Here is a 20,011-nt window from a genome sequence, read left to right as displayed (position 1 = left end):
GGCAGAGACACAGGCAGAGGGAGAAGCAGGCTCCATGCACCGGGAGCCGACGTGGGATTCGATCCCGGGTCTCCAGGATATAGCCCTGGGCCAAAGGCAGGCGCCAAACCACTGCGCCACCCAGGGATCCCTATTTGGTTATTGTTTTAACAGAGAATTCAGATGCCTACAGGCACTGATGCTAACATTAGCCTGTTCAAGACATGGGGACCATCTCAGTCCAATATTATCTCAAGTATAGCAATTAAAGAATACTTTATCACAAAGTTTAAAAACACAAAGAAGTATTTGTATACATAAAGAAGAGGTGCTTCTCTTACTGTCAGCAGGAAGGATTTGGGAAATGTTAGACTTAGGAAAAGATAAATCACCTTACCTGTCATTCTTCCCTGCACCATTTTTGCAACTCGGTATTTAATATATGCTCCTACTAAGAGATAAATATCATGGGATGGTATAAGAAATATATTCTCCAAAACTAGCAGACGTATCAATGCTGCTGCCACTTTCTAAAAGAAGAAGGAAAGAAAAACTAGGTTCCGTAGGCAAAATCCTGAAGGCCATTTTCCTTGTTAAAAGTTTACTTCTTGTAAGTCTCTTCTAAAATACCATTTAGAGATTTAAAAATGCTTTCCTAATCACAAATCATAATTTCAGTTAGCCTTAAAAAAAAGTGATCATGAATCTTAATAACTACTTTCTAAGTCACTCAAACTAAGAACAGAAAATGACAAGACTTCTAAAGCAGAAGAGTTGGTAAATAAATAGGTACATATGCTAAAATGAAACAAGGGAAGACTTTATGGGGTACCACAGAAATTCATTGAGCCAGCCTCCAACATACTGACTTTCCAGAAAGTACTCTCTACACTTGTTGAACACCTTGATTATTGTGAAGGCTGACCTGACACAAGGCTGGGAGACTGCTCTCTATGATATCCACACTGTGTCCTTGCCATTTGAATTAGACACTCACCAAAAGACACTGATTTTTCCCAAACCTATTTATGCCATTGCACTTTTAATTATAATTACCTTAAAAAATAAGCCACAAATGTGAAAACAGAGCTATTTCTATAAAAAATTTAAATGTCTTGAAAAGAAGTCAAAAGTAACCTGCTAAAATATACTGTTATCAGTTAGGTGTAGGTGAGAAATGTAAAAAATTAGAGAAAAATCCTGAAAAATATAGAATTATGTACTCAAATTGCTTCACATGTCTAATTTGTCACTCGACTATAAAATGAAATGAGGGGATCCCTGGGTGGTGCAGCGGTTTGGCGCCTGCCATTGGCCCAGGGCACGATCCTGGAGACCTGGGATCGAGTCTCACGTCGGGGTCCTGGCATGGAGCCTGCTTCTCCCTCTGCCTATGTCTCTGCCTCTCTCTCTCTCTCTGTGTGACTATCATAAATAAATAAATAAATAAATAAATAAATAAATAAATAAATAAATAAATAAATAAATAAAAATTTAAAATGAAATGAAAAATGAAAAGAAAAAGAAAGTAGGAACTGCGACAGGTGCAAGCATGAGCATATGTGTTTCTAACCCATAAGCTCGTGGCCAAAGAAATATTTTGGGCCTATCCCAAGGGACAGGTGAACTAACTGCACTTACACACTGGAAGAGAAATACCAGTTGTATGTATAATTATAATTAGGTAGTAACAGGCTTACAGAAAACAAGTTTTTTTTTTTAATGTCTACCTACTTCAAATGACTTTTCAATTAAATGACCAACTACTGACCCCAATCATATCAGGTTAGATGGCTTCTATTATAGATAAGTATAAAGAACAGTATTTTCCATGGGCAAGGCCCTTAAATGAAAGTTTGAATGTTTATGGCACAAACTTTTTACCTTATAGAATGGCTCATAAATTCGAACTTTTACAACAGCAGTACCAGTTCTGATCCCAGACACCAAAATCATATCTCCTTGTTTCTCTTCTTTTTCCATCTCAGCTATATACACTGGTGGAGAATATTCTGCTTCAGAGTATTTCAGAATCCTTAAGAAACAAAATAAAGTTTGTTTCTAGTGAAATCAAATAATGAGTCATCTTCTAAAAGGTCCTACGAGACTTTAAACATAGTCTCTTCACTGCCTATACAGTTTAAAATGTCTTAAAACTTGTTTCCCATAAGGGTTAGCTAGAACAAAAGTACTTAGCGTGCCTCTGGCTAAAACTGTTGTGAAAATAAATTTTGGGACTGTCTGAGAACTATATCTTAGTACTAAAGACAAAATTTGGGCAGCCCCAGTGGCGCAGCGGTTTAGCGCCGCCTGCAGCCCAGGGCGTGATCCTGCAGACTCTGGATCAAGTCCCACGTCAGGCTCTCTGTATGGTGCCTGCTTTTCCCTCTGCCTGTGTCTGTCTGTCTGTCTCTCTCTCTCTGTGTCTCTCTATGAATAAATAAATATTTTAAAAAACTTAAGACAAAATTTCATACTATCATCAACTCACTGTATTCCAGCATGCGCAAATAGCATGAACAACAAAGCTGCTGGAAGATACACTTGGCTCAAACAATTTATATAGTCCTGAGCTCATGAATTCTTATGCAGTGGTTCAAATTAAATGATCACTAAAGTACCTGCACCCACACCATGTCATTTTATCAAAGACATTTCCTCCTGGTAAAGTTATCTGTTCCAAAAAATTCCAGACAGGCAGCCCGGGTGGCTCAGAGGTTTAGCACCACCTTCGGCCCAGGGCATGATCCTGGAGACCTGGGATCGAGGCCCACATCAGGCTCCCTGCATGGAGCCTGCTTCTCCCTCTGCCTATGTCTCTGCCTCTCTCTGTGTGTCTCTCATGAATAAATAAATTAACTCTTAAAAAAAAAAGTCCAGACAGCAGCATTATCAAAACCCATACAAATGGTAGATGTCTCCTTCAAAGTCAAATGGTTTATGTTTGGTTTCAATGTTACCTAATTTTGCTAGACAATTCTTCTCTTGCTGATTCGTTATCCTGGGTGACACTCCACTCAAACATCATACCTGCCAAACTACTAAAAGTATTTCCTGTAGAGCAAGCCAAAAGCAGAATAGGACAAAATCACATATTCAAAAATATTCAGGTATCTTTAACAAGAAAGAGAAATCTAACTAGAAAATTTTATTTAGGCCTCTTTCATTAACAAATAGACACTGCCATTAACGAATTTAAAACACATAATACCAGGAAGATCCCTACACAAACAATTGAAGTGCTATTGCTACACAAACTTTCTAAATGTAGAAAGGACTCAAGCTGATTAACCTCTGGCTGACAAAAGTTATGCTACTCTTTCTGTACCTTTCTACATAAAGGCCACTGTACAGTCTACCTCAGGGTTGATAGGCATCCCTAAATCCTGCTCCCTTCAACAAAAATTTTTATAAAACTAGATTCCAGAATATTCCTAATAATATTCATTTTCAGATTAAAAAATTATTCTTTACAATAGCTTACAAAGAAAGTGGCAATAAATTTAAATGTTTTAAATATATTGCATATTAATACAATAAAAGCAATTTAAATTAGTCTCAAGAAAGATAAAATTATAAAATTTTTTCACAGGTTTACACATAATTCCCCTGGCCTACAGAAGGTGGACTGATCAAAACAGAGCTAGGAATAAATCCCAAATGAATGTTCTTATGGGCTAATTTGGGACCATCAGCAGAAGCTCAGCAATTGAATCTGGGTATTTAATAAAACTTCTGAGATAGCCAATAATTGAATATAGCAGGAAGATCTTATGAAAATATGTAGCTAATACATTGAAACATCCTCATGGGATCCCTGGGTGGCGCAGCAGTTTGGCGCCTGCCTTTGGCCCAGGGCGTGATCCTGGAGACCTGGGATCAAATCCCACGTCGGGCTCCTGGTGCATGGAGCCTGTTTCTCCCTCTGCCTGTGTCTCTGCCTCTCTCTCTCCCTGTGTGACTATCATAAATAAATAGAAATTTAAATTAAAATAAAATTAAAAAAAAAGAAACATCCTCATAATTATCAATCCTTCATGTACATTATCTTCATATAAAAAAATAAATGCTATTTCTAATCTACTTTTATCTTTCAAGTTGCTTTTTTTCCAAGTGCTAAACACAAAGGATTACTACTTTATTTTAGGTAATTTGTTGAATCCTTTAAAGTCCTTTACCTTCAGCATCCAATGCCCTCACCATCAGTTCCAGTGGTGAATCATCTACGTAGAGTTCCCGGGTTCGAGATACAATTTCAATGCTGTTTATCACATCAACCTTAACATCACAGCGCAGTTCATGGTCAGTCACTATGATGAACCCAAAAACTTAGAATTTAATTCAATAGATCATGAATCTATAAATGTCTCAAACACTCAAAAACTTATTCTATATTATAAAAAAGAAAGCTATAACAGTTGCTTTTAACCTGTGGAAGAAAGGAACATAATGACAAAATACAAAAACCTCAGTTTATAAGAGACAGCAGACCAGGCATTCTCAAACACTGATCTATAGTGTTTTCATTCACCCATGGAAAAATGAGAAAGGTAAGAATCTTAACATAGTGAGTAATAAAAGTAAATGGATTCACTTGAAAGGAATATATTTTAGGGGAGCCTGGCTGGCTCAATCAATGGAGCATGCAACTTTTGATCCTGGGTTGTGAGTTTGAGACACATGCTGGGTATAGAGATGACTTAAAAAAAAATATTGGGACCCCTGGGTGGCTCAGCAGTTGAGCATCTGCCTTTGGCTCAGGGCGTAATGCCAGAGTCCCAGGATGGAGTCCTGTGTCAGGCTCCCTACACGAAGCTTCTCCTTCTGCCCCTCTCTCTCTCATAAGTAAATAAAATCTTAAAACAAAACAACAACAACAAAAAAGAAAAACAAAGGAGAATATTATTAATCAGATAATACAGGCAAGTGCTCCTCATAAAAGGTCAAGGAACAACAAAATATGCTATTTCAGGCAAAGCTATACTTCCTTTCACAAGAAAACACAGAAACTGACTTAATCATTCGGCAATTAGAATTACATTGAGGTTCAACAAATTAGTAAATATACTATAGATACAGTGTCAGGTTTCTTACTAGCAAAGAAAGGAGTTACACTGTGGTGCAAGATTAGTACCAAAGATATCAATATGATCTCATGTTTACATTAATATATACACAAGTATAGAAGTAAATACAGAAAAAAAAAAGAAGTAAATACAGATGTATATATACATATACTTCCTAGCACGGTCTGCTGAGAGGGCCTAGAAACAGTGATACCACAGGAGCAGCGAGCACACTAGCAGGCAGATCTTGGTTTCTAAACATAGTTCTTTAACAAAAAGAACCAGGCTGGGCGGGGAAAATACAAGATGGGCCTGGATCATCTTATAGCGCTAAAGTAAGGAAGTGCTACAACTAATTACTTAAGATGGGGCAGGCCCAAAGGACACAGGAGTCAATCTGAAAGTTCCCAATAGCCTAAGCTAGAAAAACTGGAGTAACAAAATAAATTATGAAAATATTGGATTATAAACCAAAAATATCCATGAGTTGATACTTACATAAATAATGAATGAATAAATAAATGAGAACGTGTTTGTAAGATATAAGTTATCTTCCTTACAGAAGAATGCTACTAAAGTGTGGAAAGAATGAGGGAAATAGAAAATCACCATCAGAACTCCACAGTAATAACTGTGACAGGCAAGATTCATAGATAAATGCTAAAATTAGCGGGTGGAACTTTGTTTTTTGTTTTTTTTTCAAAGATTTATTTATTTATTTATGATAAACATAGAGAGGCAGAAACAGGAGGAGAGAGAAGCAGGCTCCATGCCAGGAGCCCAACGTGGGACTCGATCCCAGGACTCCAGGATCGTGCCCTGGGCCAAAGGCAGGCACTAAACCGCTGAGCCACCCAGGGATCCCCAACGGGTGAAACTTTGAAGAGAAACAAGATATAGCAAAGCATCTCCCTCAAATATTTATTAGTTACTGTAGTGATTTTAATAACATCCACAAATTCTTTGACACTCCTTCGTTCAGGAGGTGAAGCTTAATTTCTCTTCCTTTGAGTGTGGGCTGAATTTAGTGATAATTTTTAACGAACAGTATATGGAAACTTTAGAGTGGAGAAATCTGACAGATACTACCTTTAACTAAGTGATCAAGCTTAATGTCACTAGTGATAAATCATGTTGATATGTACCTCCTGAAAATGCATTGGAAAGGGCTCTTCACTTCTGTGGTTTTCTTCCTAAAAATCTATAAACCAACCTAATCATGAGGAACATCAGACAAACCCAAACTGAAAGCCATTCTACAAAATACTTGACCAGTCCTCTTTAGAAGTGTCAAGGTCATGGAAGACAAAGATTGAGAAACCGTCATAAGTCACAGAAGATGAAGGAAACACAACAACATAGTTTAGTAATGTGGTATCTTGAATTAAATCCTAGAACAGAAAAAGGTTATTACTGGAATATTAAATGAAAACTGAGTGAAGAGTAAATAGGAACTCTGTATTATCTTTGCATGACTTCTGTAAATCTAAAATTATTTTAAAAGAGAATGTTTTAATTCATTTGAGGGTGCCTGGGTGGCTCAGTCAGTTAAGCATCTGCCTTCGGCTCAGGTCATGATCTTGAGGTCCTGAAATCTAGTTTTGCATTGGGCTCTCTGCTCATTTGGCAGTCTGATTCTCCCTCTTCCTCTCCCCTCCCTGCTGCTCATTCTCTTTCTCTCAAATAAATAAAATCTTTTTTTAAAAAAAAAGTATTAAAAATTTACTTGATTAATCTTTTACTTAATGGGACGTCTGGGTAGTTGCTCAGTGGTTGAGCTCCTGCCTTTGGCCCAGGGCGTGATCCTGGGGACCGGAGTGGAGTCCCACATCGGGCTCCCGGCATAGAGGCTGCTTCTCCCTTTATGTCTCTGCCTGTGTCTCTGCCTCCTCTCTCTCTCTATGTCTATCATGAATGAATAAATAAATAAAATCTTTAAAAAAAATAAAAATAAAAATAAAAAAAGACCCAAGAGAAGCTGAAATCTCACGGGATCTGCTGGTAAAACATACTATTAAGGAAGTATTCCAAGGACGGCAAAGGAAGGAAGGGTGACCCTAGATAAAATACACTAATCAGGCACTGGATAATCTAATAGTAATTTTTTTAAATTTTTTTTTAATTTTTTTTTAAATTTTTATTTATTTATGATAGTCACATAGAATGAGAGAGAGGGGCAGAGACACAGGCAGAAGGAGAAGCAGGCTCCATGCACCGGGAGCCCAACGTGGGATTCGATCCCGGGTCGCCAGGATCGCGCCCTGGGCCAAAGGCAGGCGCTAAACCACTGCGCCACCCAGGGATCCCATCTAATAGTAATTAAATGGGAAATTAAATACTTTTTTTCTGAGACGCCTGGGTGGCTCAGTGGTTGAGCATCTGCCTTCAGCTCAGGACGTGGTCCTTGTCCCAGGATTGAGTCCCACATCAGGCTCCCCAGAGGGAGCCTGCTTCTCCCTTTGCCTGTGTCTCTGCCTCTCTGTGTATCTCTCATGAATAAATAAAATCTTTAAAAAAATACTTTTCTTCTATGGAGAAATACATAGGACAATGGTAGGAAAGAAGTAGCTGTAACCTTACATAAAAAATATGAAAACCCTTGTGCATGCAAAGACTACCCATCTGACTACAATAGCAATAAGCTTTTCAATACATGGCCATTGATTATAAAGAAGAAAAATTACCTTGTATGAATTATAGGTAAATTTAGAGTGATTAAGAGAAATATACCTCCAACTTAAAAAAAATTTTTTAATATTTTATTTATTATTTTTTTTCCTTTCTTTTCTTTTCTTTCTTTTTTTTTTTTTTTTTTTTTTTTTTTTGGGTCAGGAAGAGGCAGGGGGAGGGGCAAAGGGAGAAAGAATCTTAAGCAGGCTCCACACCCAGTGCAGGGCCTGACAGCTGGATCTCACAGCCCTGAGCTCATGACCTGAGCCAAAATTATGCATCAGATATTTAACCAACTGAGGCACCCAGGCACCCTCCAACCTATCTCTTTTAAAAATAAAAATGAGGGATCCCTGGGTGGCGCAGCGGTTTGGCACCTGCCTTTGGCCCAGGGCGCGATCCTGGAGACCCGGGATCAAATCCCACATCGGGCTCCCAGTGCATGGAGCCTGCTTCTCCCTCTGCCTGTGTCTCTGCCTCTCTCTCTCTCTCTGTGACTATCATAAATAAATAAAAAAATTAAAAATAAATAAAAATAAAAATGAATAACTTTATTAAAAAATAATACAATGAATATTCTTATCTACATGTCCACATTACTTCAGGTATACTTTAGGTCTACACAGGACTAAGGTTATATTTTTATTTTTTTAAAGATTTTATTTATTTATTCATGAGAGACACAGAGAGAAAAAGAGGCAGAGACAAAGGCAGAGGGAAAAAGCAGGCTCCATGCAGGGTGCCTGATGTGGGACTCAATCTCGGGTCTCCAGAATCACGCTCTGGGCTGAAGGCGGCGCTAAACCACTGAGCCACCCGGGCTGCCCAGGACTAAGGTTATAAAGAAAGAAAAAAAATGAAATAGGAGAGTTGATCCAGGGAAATGAATAAGGAAGAAGAAAAAAAATAAGAGAATGATGCCAGTATTGTAAGAACCAAAGGGATGCAGAGCTAGTAGTAAAAAAGAGGGAGCAAAAATGGCAAATATTTCCTGCCTTCCCTGATTCTCATATTTATCTTAGCTTCCAAATCAACTCCTCTTGTATTATACAATTATAATCCACTATAGCACCTCATCAACCAGTGAGTACTTATGGAACATCAATAAAACGCTGAGGCCACCACAAAAAAAGTACTGATTGCCCTATATACCTCTCTCTCCATACCAAAATCATCCAGTTATCCAAATACTTTCTTCATCCTCCATGTGAGCTAAAATCATGCCTTCATCTCCAGACTCCTCCACTGTCCTTTACCTAAAAGGGCACATCCATATATTCAGACTGCCTCTGAAGGATACAAAAAAGTGGCTGCCTCTTGGAGAATTGAAATTAGAGGCTTACTTTTCATTATATAACCTTCTATATTCTTTGAAGGTTTTACCCAATGAAGTAGCACCTAGTCAAAACAAAACAAAAATCAGGGCAGCCTGGGTGGCTCAGCGGTTTAGCACTGCCTTCAGCCCAGGGCGTGATCCTGGAGACCTGGGATCAAGTCCCACGTTGGGCTCCCTACATGGAGCCTGCTTCTCCCTCTGCCTGTGTCTCTGCCTCTCTCTGTTTCTCATGAAAAAATAACCTAGCAGTATGCCTGGGTGGCTCAGTGGTTGAGCATCTGCCTTAGGCTCAGGTCATGATCCCGGAATCCTGGGATCAAATCCCACATCAAGCTCCCTGCAGGGAGTCTGCTTTAACCTCTACCTATGCCTCACTTCTCTCTCTCATGAATAAATAAAATCTTTAAAAAAAAGAAAGAAATCCAGCACACCTACCAAATAAAATAAGCCCCTTCAGTCTATCACCTCTATCTGTCACCTATCATAGGCACTAATTTGCTTTACTAGTGTCATAAAAAAATATCACAAACAAAATTCTAAGCACTTTTAACACCAATGGAGTGCTTAAATCTATCTTTACAGACACCTTACAGTTAGTAGGCATTTCAATAAATATCTTGTCAAATGAATGAACAATCTCTCTTAGGCATATACTTCCCTTTCACAATGTCCTTTCCCTCTCCCACTTCCCCCATCAGAGTGCTCTTTTCTTTTTTTTTTTTTTTTTTTTACTTATGATAGTCACACAGAGAGAGAGAGAGGCAGAGACACAGGCAGAGGGAGAAGCAGGCTCCATGCACCGGGAGCCCGACGTGGGATTCGATCCCGGGTCTCCAGGATCGCGCCCTGGGCCAAAGGCAGGCGCCAAACCGCTGCGCCACCCAGGGATCCCCAGAGTGCTCTTTTCTACTCAGATGAGAATGTACCTGGTAGGACACTGAAACTGACACTGAAACTGGCATTTATCATTGAGAGTCTAGCAAAATTGGGAAAGCTGACTGATTTTTTAAAATATTTTATTTATTCATGAGAGACACACAGAAAGAGAGGCAGAGACACAGGCAGAGGAAAAAGCAGGCTCTCACAAGAAGCCCAATGTGGGACTTTATCCCGCATCCTGGGATCACGCCCAGAGCTGAAGGCAGACACTCAACCACTGAGCCACCCAGGTGTCCCGGAAAGTTGATTTAAAAGATACTTAACTTTGGATATTTATCAGTCAGATGAAATTAAACTGAGAGCCAGATTTGACATTTTTCCTAGCAACTGTGTAAACAAATCTTTTGATATCAGAATAATTCATGTAGTGAGGAGCAATTACATTAAAAAATGGCTTATGTGCCAAAACAATTCTTTTCTGACCTTGGTAGACTATTGTAGCTGCCCTGTATGATATATTCCTCAAAGATTCTTATCTTTGAGAGTTCTTATACCATATTTCACTGATTCTAAGTTACTTTTTGACATTTTAACATCTCTATTAAAATTGAGATTTTTGTCTTATAACTGATGATTCTTAAAATTGCTGTCAGCCTGGCCACAGTCACGACATAGTTGTCGTTGATCTCATTTGTGAGAACATTAAAAGGGCCAGCAACAAAACTCATAGAATGGGTATTAGTAGTAGGAAGAAAATCTGGTGGCCAATAGTGGCACACTCTTTAATCCCCTGGGAATCCAGTGGTTAAGGAGATGGGGTGGGAAGGGTAGTAACTTAGATGTGCCAGGCACTTTTCCATAACTAGAAAAAAAAAAAAAGACCACTTTCATATGGTTGCAAAGCTAACTTAAGAGCCCAATATTAGGGAAGCCCTGGTGGTGCAGCGGTTTAGGGGACCCGGGATCAAATCCCACGTCGGGCTCCTTGCATGGAGCCTGCTTCTCCCTCTGCCTGTGTCTCTGCCTCTCTCTCTCTGTGTCTCTCATGAATGAATGGATGAATAAATAAATAAATCTATCTTTTTAAAAAAAGAGCCCAATATTATAGCTTTCAGGCTTTTTAAAAAGTTTTACTTATTTAAGTAATCTCTATATCCAATATGGAGCTAGAACTCACAACCCTGAGATCGAGTTACACACTCCTGGAGCAATTGGCTGGGTCAGTCGGTGGGAGCATGTGACTCTTGATTCAGAGTTGGGAGTTCGAGCCCCACTTTGGGTACAGAGATCACTTAAAAATAAAATCTTGGGACACTAGGGTGGCTGTTCAGTGGTTGAGCATCTGCCTTGGGCTCAGGGTGTGAGCCTGGGAACCCTTGGATTGAGTCCCACGTCAGGCTCACTGTGGGGAGCCTGCCTCTCTCTGTCTCTCATTAATAAATGAAATCTTTAAAAAATAAATAAAATCTTAAAGTTGCATGCTCTTCCAATGAGGCAGTCAGGTGCCCCAGCTTTTAGGTGTTGTTGGTTTTAATTTTTTTTTTAAGATTGTATTTATTTATTTGACAGAGAGACATGCAGGGGAACAAAAGGCAGAGGGAGGGAAAAAGCAGGCTCCCGACTGAGCAAGGAGCCTAACATGGGACTCCATCTCAGGACCCTGGGATCATGATGTGAGCTGAAGGCAGATACTTAACTGAGCCACCCAGCACCTCAACTGATTTTTTTTTTTTTAAAGATCTTATTTATGTATTCATGAGAGACACACAGAGAGAGGCTGAGACAGAGGCAGAGGGAGAAGCAGGCTCCATGAAGGAAGCCCAATATGGGACTTGATCCCGGGACTCTGGGATCACACACCCTGAGCCGAAGGCAGATGCTCAACCCAGGCATCCCTCAATTGATTCTTTTCTTAAGATTTTATTTATTTACTCATGAGACACACACACACACAGAGGCAGAGACACAGGCAGAAGAAGAAGCAGGCTCCACGCAGGGAGCCTGACATGGGACTCAATCCTGGGTCTCCAGGATTAGGCCCCAGGCTGAAGGCAGCACTAAACCGCTGAGCTACCTGGTCTGCCCTCAATTGATTCTTTTAAGAATACTGCACCTCTAACAGTCTTGATGCCACAGAGGAAGATATTGTGGATAAACACAGACACTGATGATTCCCAGTGAAACAGCGTTTCATCTGAGAGAGAAACACTAAGGTAGTAGTTTTAGAAATATCTTAACAGGGACACCTGGAATAAATAAATGAAATCTTAAAAAAATATCTTAACCATTTTATTTATATTTTCCCTCTTATTAGGCATGAGAGTGAAGCATAATAAAAAATAACCATCTAGGGATCCCTGGGTGGCGCAGCGGTTTGGCGCCTGCCTTTGGCCCAGGGCACGATCCTGGAGTCCCGGGATCGAATCCCACGTCGGGCTCCCGGTGCATGGAACCTGCTTCTCCCTCTGCCTACTATGTCTCTGCGCCTCTCTCTCTCTCTCTCTCTCTGTGACTATCATAAATAAATAAAAATTAAAAAAAAATAACCATCTAATTAAGTCACGGTTCTTCTGTAGGTACAAAGTAGAAATTCTAAGTGAAGAAAAGCATAGTTTAATTGGCTATGTGGGAATCTCTGGGTGGCGCAGCGGTTTGGCCCCTGCCTTTGGCCCAGGGCGTGATCCTGGAGACCCAGGATTGAATCCCACGTCGGGCTCCCGGTGCATGGAGCCTGCTTCTCCCTCTGCCTATGTCTCTGCCTCTCTCTCTGTATAACTATAATAAGTAAATTAAAAAAAAATTAATTGGCTGTTTTTCTTAATGTACATTAAAAAAAAAAAAAGAACAGCTTTAGGGATGCCTGGGTGGCTGAGCGGTCGGGCGCCTGCCTTAGGTCCCAGGTCATGATCCTGGGATCTGGGATCGAGTCCCGCATCGGGCTCCCTACAGGGAGCCTGCTTCTCCCTCTGCCCCTCTCTGTCTCTCATGAAAAAATAAATCTTTAAAAAAAAAAAAACCCAGCTTGGGCAGCCCGGGTGGCTCAGCAGGTTAACACCACCTTCAGCCCAGGGCGTGATCCTGGAGACGCAGGATCGAGTCCCACGTTGGGCTTCCTGCATGGAGCCTCCTTCTCCCTCTGCCTATGTCTCTGACTCTGTCTCCCGTGAATAAATAAAATCTTAAAAAAAAAAAACCCAGCTTTATACTAGATGGGTCTTCAATCACGTGAAATACGGTATACCAAAAAACGTGAACTTCTGTTTAATAACCTATTTAATAACGTACAGTATAGGTATATCATACAGATATTTCTGGCCTATCAATGTAGCAATGAAGTGCCAGAAACTCTGGGATCGAAAAAGCTTTGCTCTGGTTTGAGATACAAATAGCATTTCTCTTGCTGCTCTGATCTAAAATAGACTGGTGCTGTGCTTCCCAAATTTTAGTATGCATGAGAATCACTGAGAGCTTTTTAATTCCCTGGGTCCACTCCTGAGATTCTAATTCAGCAGAACTGAGATGGGGCCTGAGAATTTACATTTCCTTTCTTTCTTCTTGCATCTCACAGTTACATTTATTCATGCCACAAAGGAAACAACACATCTATAAGTGTACAGCAATGATCCCTGTTCCCATCCAACAGAGCTTGCTCTGACAGAATGACATTCCATCTGATGTGTACCCTAAGTAAAGGTGGTTGATGATGAGTATGAGCAGGTGCAGGACTCGAAGCAATCCTGGGTTTTTTGTTGTTTGGTTTGTTTTAGCAATCCTGGTTTTATAAAAGAAGAAGCCCATTAACTCCATTCCTACCCAAATCTCCTGGTAAATCTGGGTACAGTAAGGCCTCATGGGGACCCAAACATTTTTAACAAGGCTTTAAAGCATCTTGGCACAGGACCCCTGACTCAGGCTACCCCAACCCACATAGCCAACAACTTGGAAAAGTCACCGAGTGCATTCTTTTCCTTCCAAGATTTTATTTTTAAGTAATCTCTAAATCCAGTGTGGGGCTCAAACTCACAACCCAGGGATAAATAGTTATGTGCTCCATCAACTGAGCCAGGTGTCCCAAGGATTTACATTTCTAAGACTCCAGGTGATATCGATGATGCTGATGACATAGGTTCACAAACCACACTGAGAAGTACTAGCTTCTATAGTACATTTTGCCTTACTCAAGACCCACTTCAGACCTTAACACCTAAGCTAGTTCCAATAAATAATTCCTTTCTTTCTTCAATGATTCAAACAACCAGGGTTTCCACTCTGTATCTGCTACTATGCCAGGTACTAGATAGAGATATAGACACAGATACAGATAAAGTCACAGAATAGGATGCCACAATTAGGGTTATTCTGCAGAATGCTCTTTTCTACTTATCATTTGAGCCAACACTGTTTGTATTATTCATGCATAAAAGGTATCAGATTATTCTACTCTAGATGAACGATTCCATAATGTTTTCTCTCAACATACCTATCTCTCGAGCAAGAATAATACTGCTTAGGCGAATCGGTTGGGTAGATTCAGCAATAAGCACAGCTTTTTGGGAACATAAGGTGCCATTTTCATATAAAGGCTCAACAGTTACTGCGTCATGATGGGTGGAATGCCTGCCAAAATAAAAAACTTAAAAGAGTCTGAAATAAGAATGTGGGTTAAAATTAACTTTTAGCAGAACACAGATTCTTAGTGTTTCCGTGTTACATATTACCAGGTATATTTAAATGATATTCCTTAAATTTAGTAGAATCCATGCTGAGACCAAGATTTCAGAGGCTGATCACAACCTTTTCCCAATGACCACTTCAGCAATGTTACACAAGTATTATATTCCTCTCTCAATATTTAAAATAAGATTGTTCCATTCTTCCCTCAGTTTGTAAAAACAAGATTGAGGTTTTCAATAACGAGAGACATAGATTTCTATGACATACCCCGAGAAAGGAGTTTTGTCCAATCTTAAAACTGGGCTGTTAAAACAGAAAAACTGCCTAAATTACGAGGTGTGAGTCCAACTCAAAATACAATGTTAAAGTTAATGTTTTGGGACGCCTGGGTGGCTTGGGTCATGGACTGAGCCCCACATCTGGCTCCCTGCCCCCTCCCTCCCTCCCTCTCTCAAATAAATAAAATCTTTAAAAGTCAAAAAAAAAAAAAAAAGTGTTTTGGCTTTGGAGGCTGAGATTCTGTGCATCAGCCCGACCGGGGTCATCTTGGAAGCCGATGCCCTCACCCTTCCGCAGGGCGGGGGTGAAGTCCTCACGCTCCACACCAGCCTTACTGCCCCTCAGGAAAGGGGAAAGAGCAATCCGGGGGTGCGGGGCGGCGGCGCCCACTTCCCCCGGAGCTGAGGCAGCCCCCCTATACCGCCCCCAGGCAGGCCTCCTCTCCACCCAAAGCGAGAGGCGAGTCTCCCCGCTTCACCTTGTTGGGACCTCGCCTCGATCCGAGAAGCGGAAGCTCAACCCACCAGGCCAAGTTCGGTGGGTCGGTGGGGACGGCAGCCCTGCCCCGAGACCCCCGGCCCGCAGCGATGTGCCCTCAGGCCAGGCGTGGCCCACCTCCCGCTCCAGCAGCACCCCACAACAAAGGCCCCTGTGGGTGCGGTCCTCGTCGAAGGCAGCCCGTCCACCCTGGCGGGACCACGGGGGCACAAAGCCTCGGGGCCCCCCACCCCTCACCAGGTGTAGCAGCCCCGCTGCGCCTCCAGCAGGAAGGGCACGCGGCCTGGCTCCCGGCTGAAGGGGAGCAACACCTGCGGCACGTTGAGTTTGCTGCCCAGGGTCCCAAGCAGGCTCTGAAGCAGCAGCAGGATGCCAGGGGCTGGCCAGCCGACAAACGGCTGGACACGTCGGTGCCGCGAGGTCCCCGAGCCAGTCATGGCGACCACTGGGTCTGCAGTTCCCGCTCGCCTGCGGCTGAGGCCCGACCCCAACGCCGGCCAGTGCGCGGGCACGACGTCACAGGGGGCGGTCCCTCCGCCTGGCTGGGAATTATGGGAGTTCCTCCAAGGAGCGCTTGACGAGGCTGCGAGGGCAGCTGGAGGCGCGAAGGGAGCCCGTTGCTCCGAAGTCCCGACGTCTTGGGCGACATTTTTCTTTAATGGTAAAGAAGCAAAACGTCTGAGTGGTGCTGACTCCTCCCAGCTTAACTTCTGCTGCCTACCTTGTGTTCGGCTACGAGCCATAAACAAACGTTCTCAGTTCCCCATCCACACTGGTCCGCGCCTGCAAACGGCGAGCACCCCCAGGCTTCTCCCACCCCGCTCTCCAGGCCCCCGACCCACAGCCCCTTGGCCCCCAGCACCCCAGGCCTGGTATCAACAGCTGCACTGTGCCAAGGACCTGCGTCGTGTCGGGCTTCCAGGCCAGAGTGCAGGAGATGCCAGGCCCCAGTGTCTCCACCACACACTGCCCGCCTCCACAGACCTGAGAGGCCCTCAGGTTCAATTAAGTGGTTTTCTCCGAACAGCTGGCGGACTATCCGTTCAGAGGCGATCCTGGGCCATGTGATCGGTGTCGCAGGCTGTCCAGGCCAGTTCAGAGCCCTGAGCCTCACAAGGCCACACTGCACAAGAATGAACACCGTGCTGAAGGGAAAAAAGCACAGCCTACCCTGAACGTGCCAGCACTGAATCAAGTAACTCATAAGAAGCCTGGCACATAGCTACCAGCTCGAGTATTTACATTTACCCTGCTCATACATATTGTCTTTATTTTACAGATGGAAGATTTAAATTGTTTATATCAGGACATACAAGTTAAGAATCTCTGAGCTGACTTTGGAACCCAATTTCGGACAGCTTCCAAAGTGTATGCTCTCTTTAAATCCTGTTGCTACCACCCACAAAGATCTGATTTTTCACTCAAATTTCATAGTTCCTGTGGAGAAAACATATATGGATTAGTAAATAAGAGTCTAGTAGGTCTGAGGATCAGAGGGACTGGTTCTTTATTTCAAAAAGACACTTGTCAATTTTCAGTATCAAAACAGTTTGCACTATTGGTTTCTTTCTCCCAATCGGCCCCCAAAGAGAGGCCACCAAAGGAAGAGTGCATTTTAAGCCAATAAGCTGCAGGATGCACACCTAACAGACCTCACGGAAACCTCACCTAAAAGGGGAGTTGGGGAGGGAAAGAAACTTTTAAAAGATCAGCACACTGTCAGCCCACAGACTGTAGAGAGTTCTCAGCCAGACGGGGTGGTCAATGTGCTCCAACCCTAAAGAAGCAAAGTTTCAAAATAATATAAAATTTAAAAACAGTTTTGTACATAAGCTATTCAAGATTTCTCCAGCACTAACTGATACAAAGCACGATGAGATGGCACGTTTAGAGGCAGCAGCTTTGGACCCAGAAAAGGGTGATGAGATGAGTTTGATTCAAGTGGCTAAATCAGTGGCGAACATAATTCTCTTTTTTCTTTCAAGGAGGCAGGAGAACAAATAAGTGGTCACCTCGACATAAGGGGAACATGATCCATTCTGTAAGCAGTTAGGACAAAGATAGGACAAGGATTTGGTCTCAGATCGAGGTCTCACCATCTTAATTTTTGTTTGGTCACATCTGATGGAAAAAAAACATTATGTTGCTCAAAGATAACCTTAAAGCTGAAACCCTTAGCCACACTTTTTTGGCCAACTTCTGGAATCACCTTTCTAATTTGGCTGGTATTTTGGACAGAGCAACGAGGCTCCAGTATTCATTAGGCTGAAAAGTTAATTCCAAATGGGAGGAAGGGGTTAGACTGCTGCTTCAGAACTGTGTAATTATTTGGAATGTTTTACAAATGTCCTACATCAACTACAACAAAAAAGGTAATTACAAAATGTGTACATCACAACATGCTTTTAAAGACACTTTGCATTGTGCTCACATTCCCTTAAACATTGTTCCCAAAGGTGCTCAGCCTCAAACCCAACTGGAATCTCTAGGGAGAGGCAGAGACAGTTTGGTGAATAAGACACAGGGGTAGGGGTGGGAGAGGCAGCAAAAGGAGAAAGCAGCCTTCCAGTTAAAGATCAGCCCTCAGTTTCAAGGCCAGCTTCGGGCAGGCTGGGCCTCAGGCAGAGTCAGGGTCAGAGGGAGGAGCGGCGGCACGGTGGGACTGAGGTGCTCTACATCTCATTCAGGTCAAGCAGAGTCTGGTCCAGCATCCTTTGTGTACACAGGTGCTCCTCTTTGGTGCATTTCAGCTTATCTAATGGAGGTAAAGGAGAGACATCACAAAAATAGAAGTAAATGTCAATATCTACCCACTCCGAGAATCAATCACTCCTGCTGCAGGAAAGCTGCAGACTCATAGAGCAGCTGTCTTCTCAGCAAGCCTGAGCTACTGCACCAGTGGCTTCTGCAGAGCCTCTGGCTGGAGCTGCAGGTGTTGCTATACTTCGGGGGGAGGAGGGGCCTATCAGTCGTTTCCTCATTCATTCACACCCAACAAGGCTTTCGGTTTTCCATCACTGAAGGAGGCAATAAGCCTCAAGCATCAGCCATCCTTTCTTCTAGGTTTTGCCCATAGGACAGTGCCTACCTGCCCTGGCTCACTGGGGTGTGACCCCCCAAGAACAAGGATGGGCATGTTTCCACCAGTAAAAAGAATCTCAGTTGAGAAGAATATAAAAGGAACATTGTACACTATAGGCTTCCTCTAAAAAGGAAGGGAAAGGAACTGGGGATAAATGAATAACCCCCGTGGCCTATCACAGAATCATTAGAGGAAACAAAGCCAAGAATACTACCAAAAATATAAGCAAAATCTCAACTGAGATTTTTATAGAGCTATTTATTGTCCAAAACTAGCCTGATAGTTACTTACAATTCAACATAAAACCAGGAAAAAGAAGCAAGAAGGAACATGTTAGAAAGAAAACCAGTTGCATGAACACCAAGGAAAATCTAATCTGCTAAGCAAGCAAACCACCACTCAGACTATTCTAGTGGAGGGGGGGAAATACTCAATACAAGACATAGCTATTAATACCTACACCCCTTTTCTTTCCCTTCCCTTTTTTCCACCTAGTCAGAAAGGCCCATCTCTGGGCCTGTAGATGAAGCAGTCACAACACCTTGTCCAGTTGCTCCTTTTATTGTGAGAAAACATCCATGCAGGGGGAACACAGCCTACAGTTGATGCACAGGTGACAGAGCAGGGAGTAAAGGTAAAAACCAGAAACCTCGGGGATCCCTGGGTGGCGCAGCGGTTTAGCGCCTGCCTTTGGCCCAGGGCGCGATCCTGGAGACCCGGGATCGAATCCCACGTCGGGCTCCCGGTGCATGGAGCCTGCTTCTCCCAATGCCTGTGTATCTGCCTCTCTCTCTCTCTCTCTCTGTGACTATCATAAATAAATAAAAATTAAAAAAAAAAAAAAAAAAAACCAGAAACCTCTCCCAGGTTCCTATGATCTCTCAGGCCCCTCCTTTCATCGCCCATTATCTCTTGAAAAGGGATAAAAATGCAGTGTCAACTGTTCTCACTCTACAGTGCAGTTAGGAAGTCAACAATATTCTCACTGCCCAGAGTAAAAAACAATTTGTGGAGTGCCTGGGGGGCTTAGTCGGTGAAGCATCTGCCTTTGGCTCAGGTCATGATCCCAAGGTCCTGGGATGGAGCCCCACGTTGGGCTCCCTGCTCAGCACAGAGTCTGCTTCTCCCTCTCTTTCTGCCCCTCCCCCGCTCTTGCTCTCTCAAATAAATAAAATCTTAAAAACAAAACAAAAGGGACGCCTGGGTGGCTCGGTGGTTGAGTGTCTGCCTTCGGCTCAGGGCGTGATCCCGGGGTTCTGGGATCGATTCCCGTATCAGGCTCCCTCTGAGGATCCTGCTTCTCCCTCTGCCCCTCTCGGTGTCTCTCATGAATAAAATCTTTAAAAAAACAAAACAATTTGCTAGGGCAAAAGGACTCTCTCTCTGTGACTGTCATAAATAAATAAAATTAAAAAAATAAAAAATAAAAATAAAAATAAAAAAAATTAAAAAAACAATCAGGGATCCCTGGGTGGCGCAGCAGTTTGGTGCCTGCCTTTGGCCCGGGGCGCGATCCTGGAGACCCGGGATCGAATCCCATGTCAGGCT

At 42.6% G+C, this 20,011-nt stretch overlaps 2 protein-coding genes across 7 annotated transcripts in view; both read right to left on the bottom strand.

The window, feature by feature from the left end:
* Positions 1-15,818, bottom strand: part of NUP210L (nucleoporin 210 like) — an 81,441-nt gene extending 65,623 nt beyond the window's left edge. Inside the window, exons 1-6 of the mRNA XM_055324386.1 lie at positions 15,619-15,818; positions 14,411-14,547; positions 4,158-4,289; positions 2,940-3,033; positions 1,864-2,014; positions 377-509 (exon numbers count right to left, since the gene is read on the bottom strand). Coding sequence (XP_055180361.1) covers positions 377-509; positions 1,864-2,014; positions 2,940-3,033; positions 4,158-4,289; positions 14,411-14,547; positions 15,619-15,818 — 847 coding nt within the window. The remainder of the gene's footprint in view (positions 1-376; positions 510-1,863; positions 2,015-2,939; positions 3,034-4,157; positions 4,290-14,410; positions 14,548-15,618) is intronic.
* Positions 15,819-16,863: 1,045 nt separating this feature from the next.
* The window catches only part of TPM3 (tropomyosin 3), a 28,244-nt gene continuing 25,096 nt past the window's right edge, over positions 16,864-20,011 (bottom strand). For all 6 annotated transcript variants that reach the window (XM_055323783.1, XM_055323784.1, XM_055323782.1 and 3 more), the window contains one exon: positions 16,864-18,136. In XM_055323783.1, the coding sequence (XP_055179758.1) occupies positions 18,054-18,136 (83 nt within the window). In that variant the 3' untranslated portion in view covers positions 16,864-18,053. The remainder of the gene's footprint in view (positions 18,137-20,011) is intronic.

The sequence above is a fragment of the Nyctereutes procyonoides genome, unplaced genomic scaffold, assembly GCF_905146905.1.
Source record: "Nyctereutes procyonoides isolate TBG_1078 unplaced genomic scaffold, NYPRO_anot_genome, whole genome shotgun sequence".
Lineage (NCBI taxonomy): Eukaryota > Metazoa > Chordata > Mammalia > Carnivora > Canidae > Nyctereutes > Nyctereutes procyonoides.
Note: the sequence above shows the minus strand (reverse complement) of the source record. Positions and strands in the feature narration are given on the sequence as shown.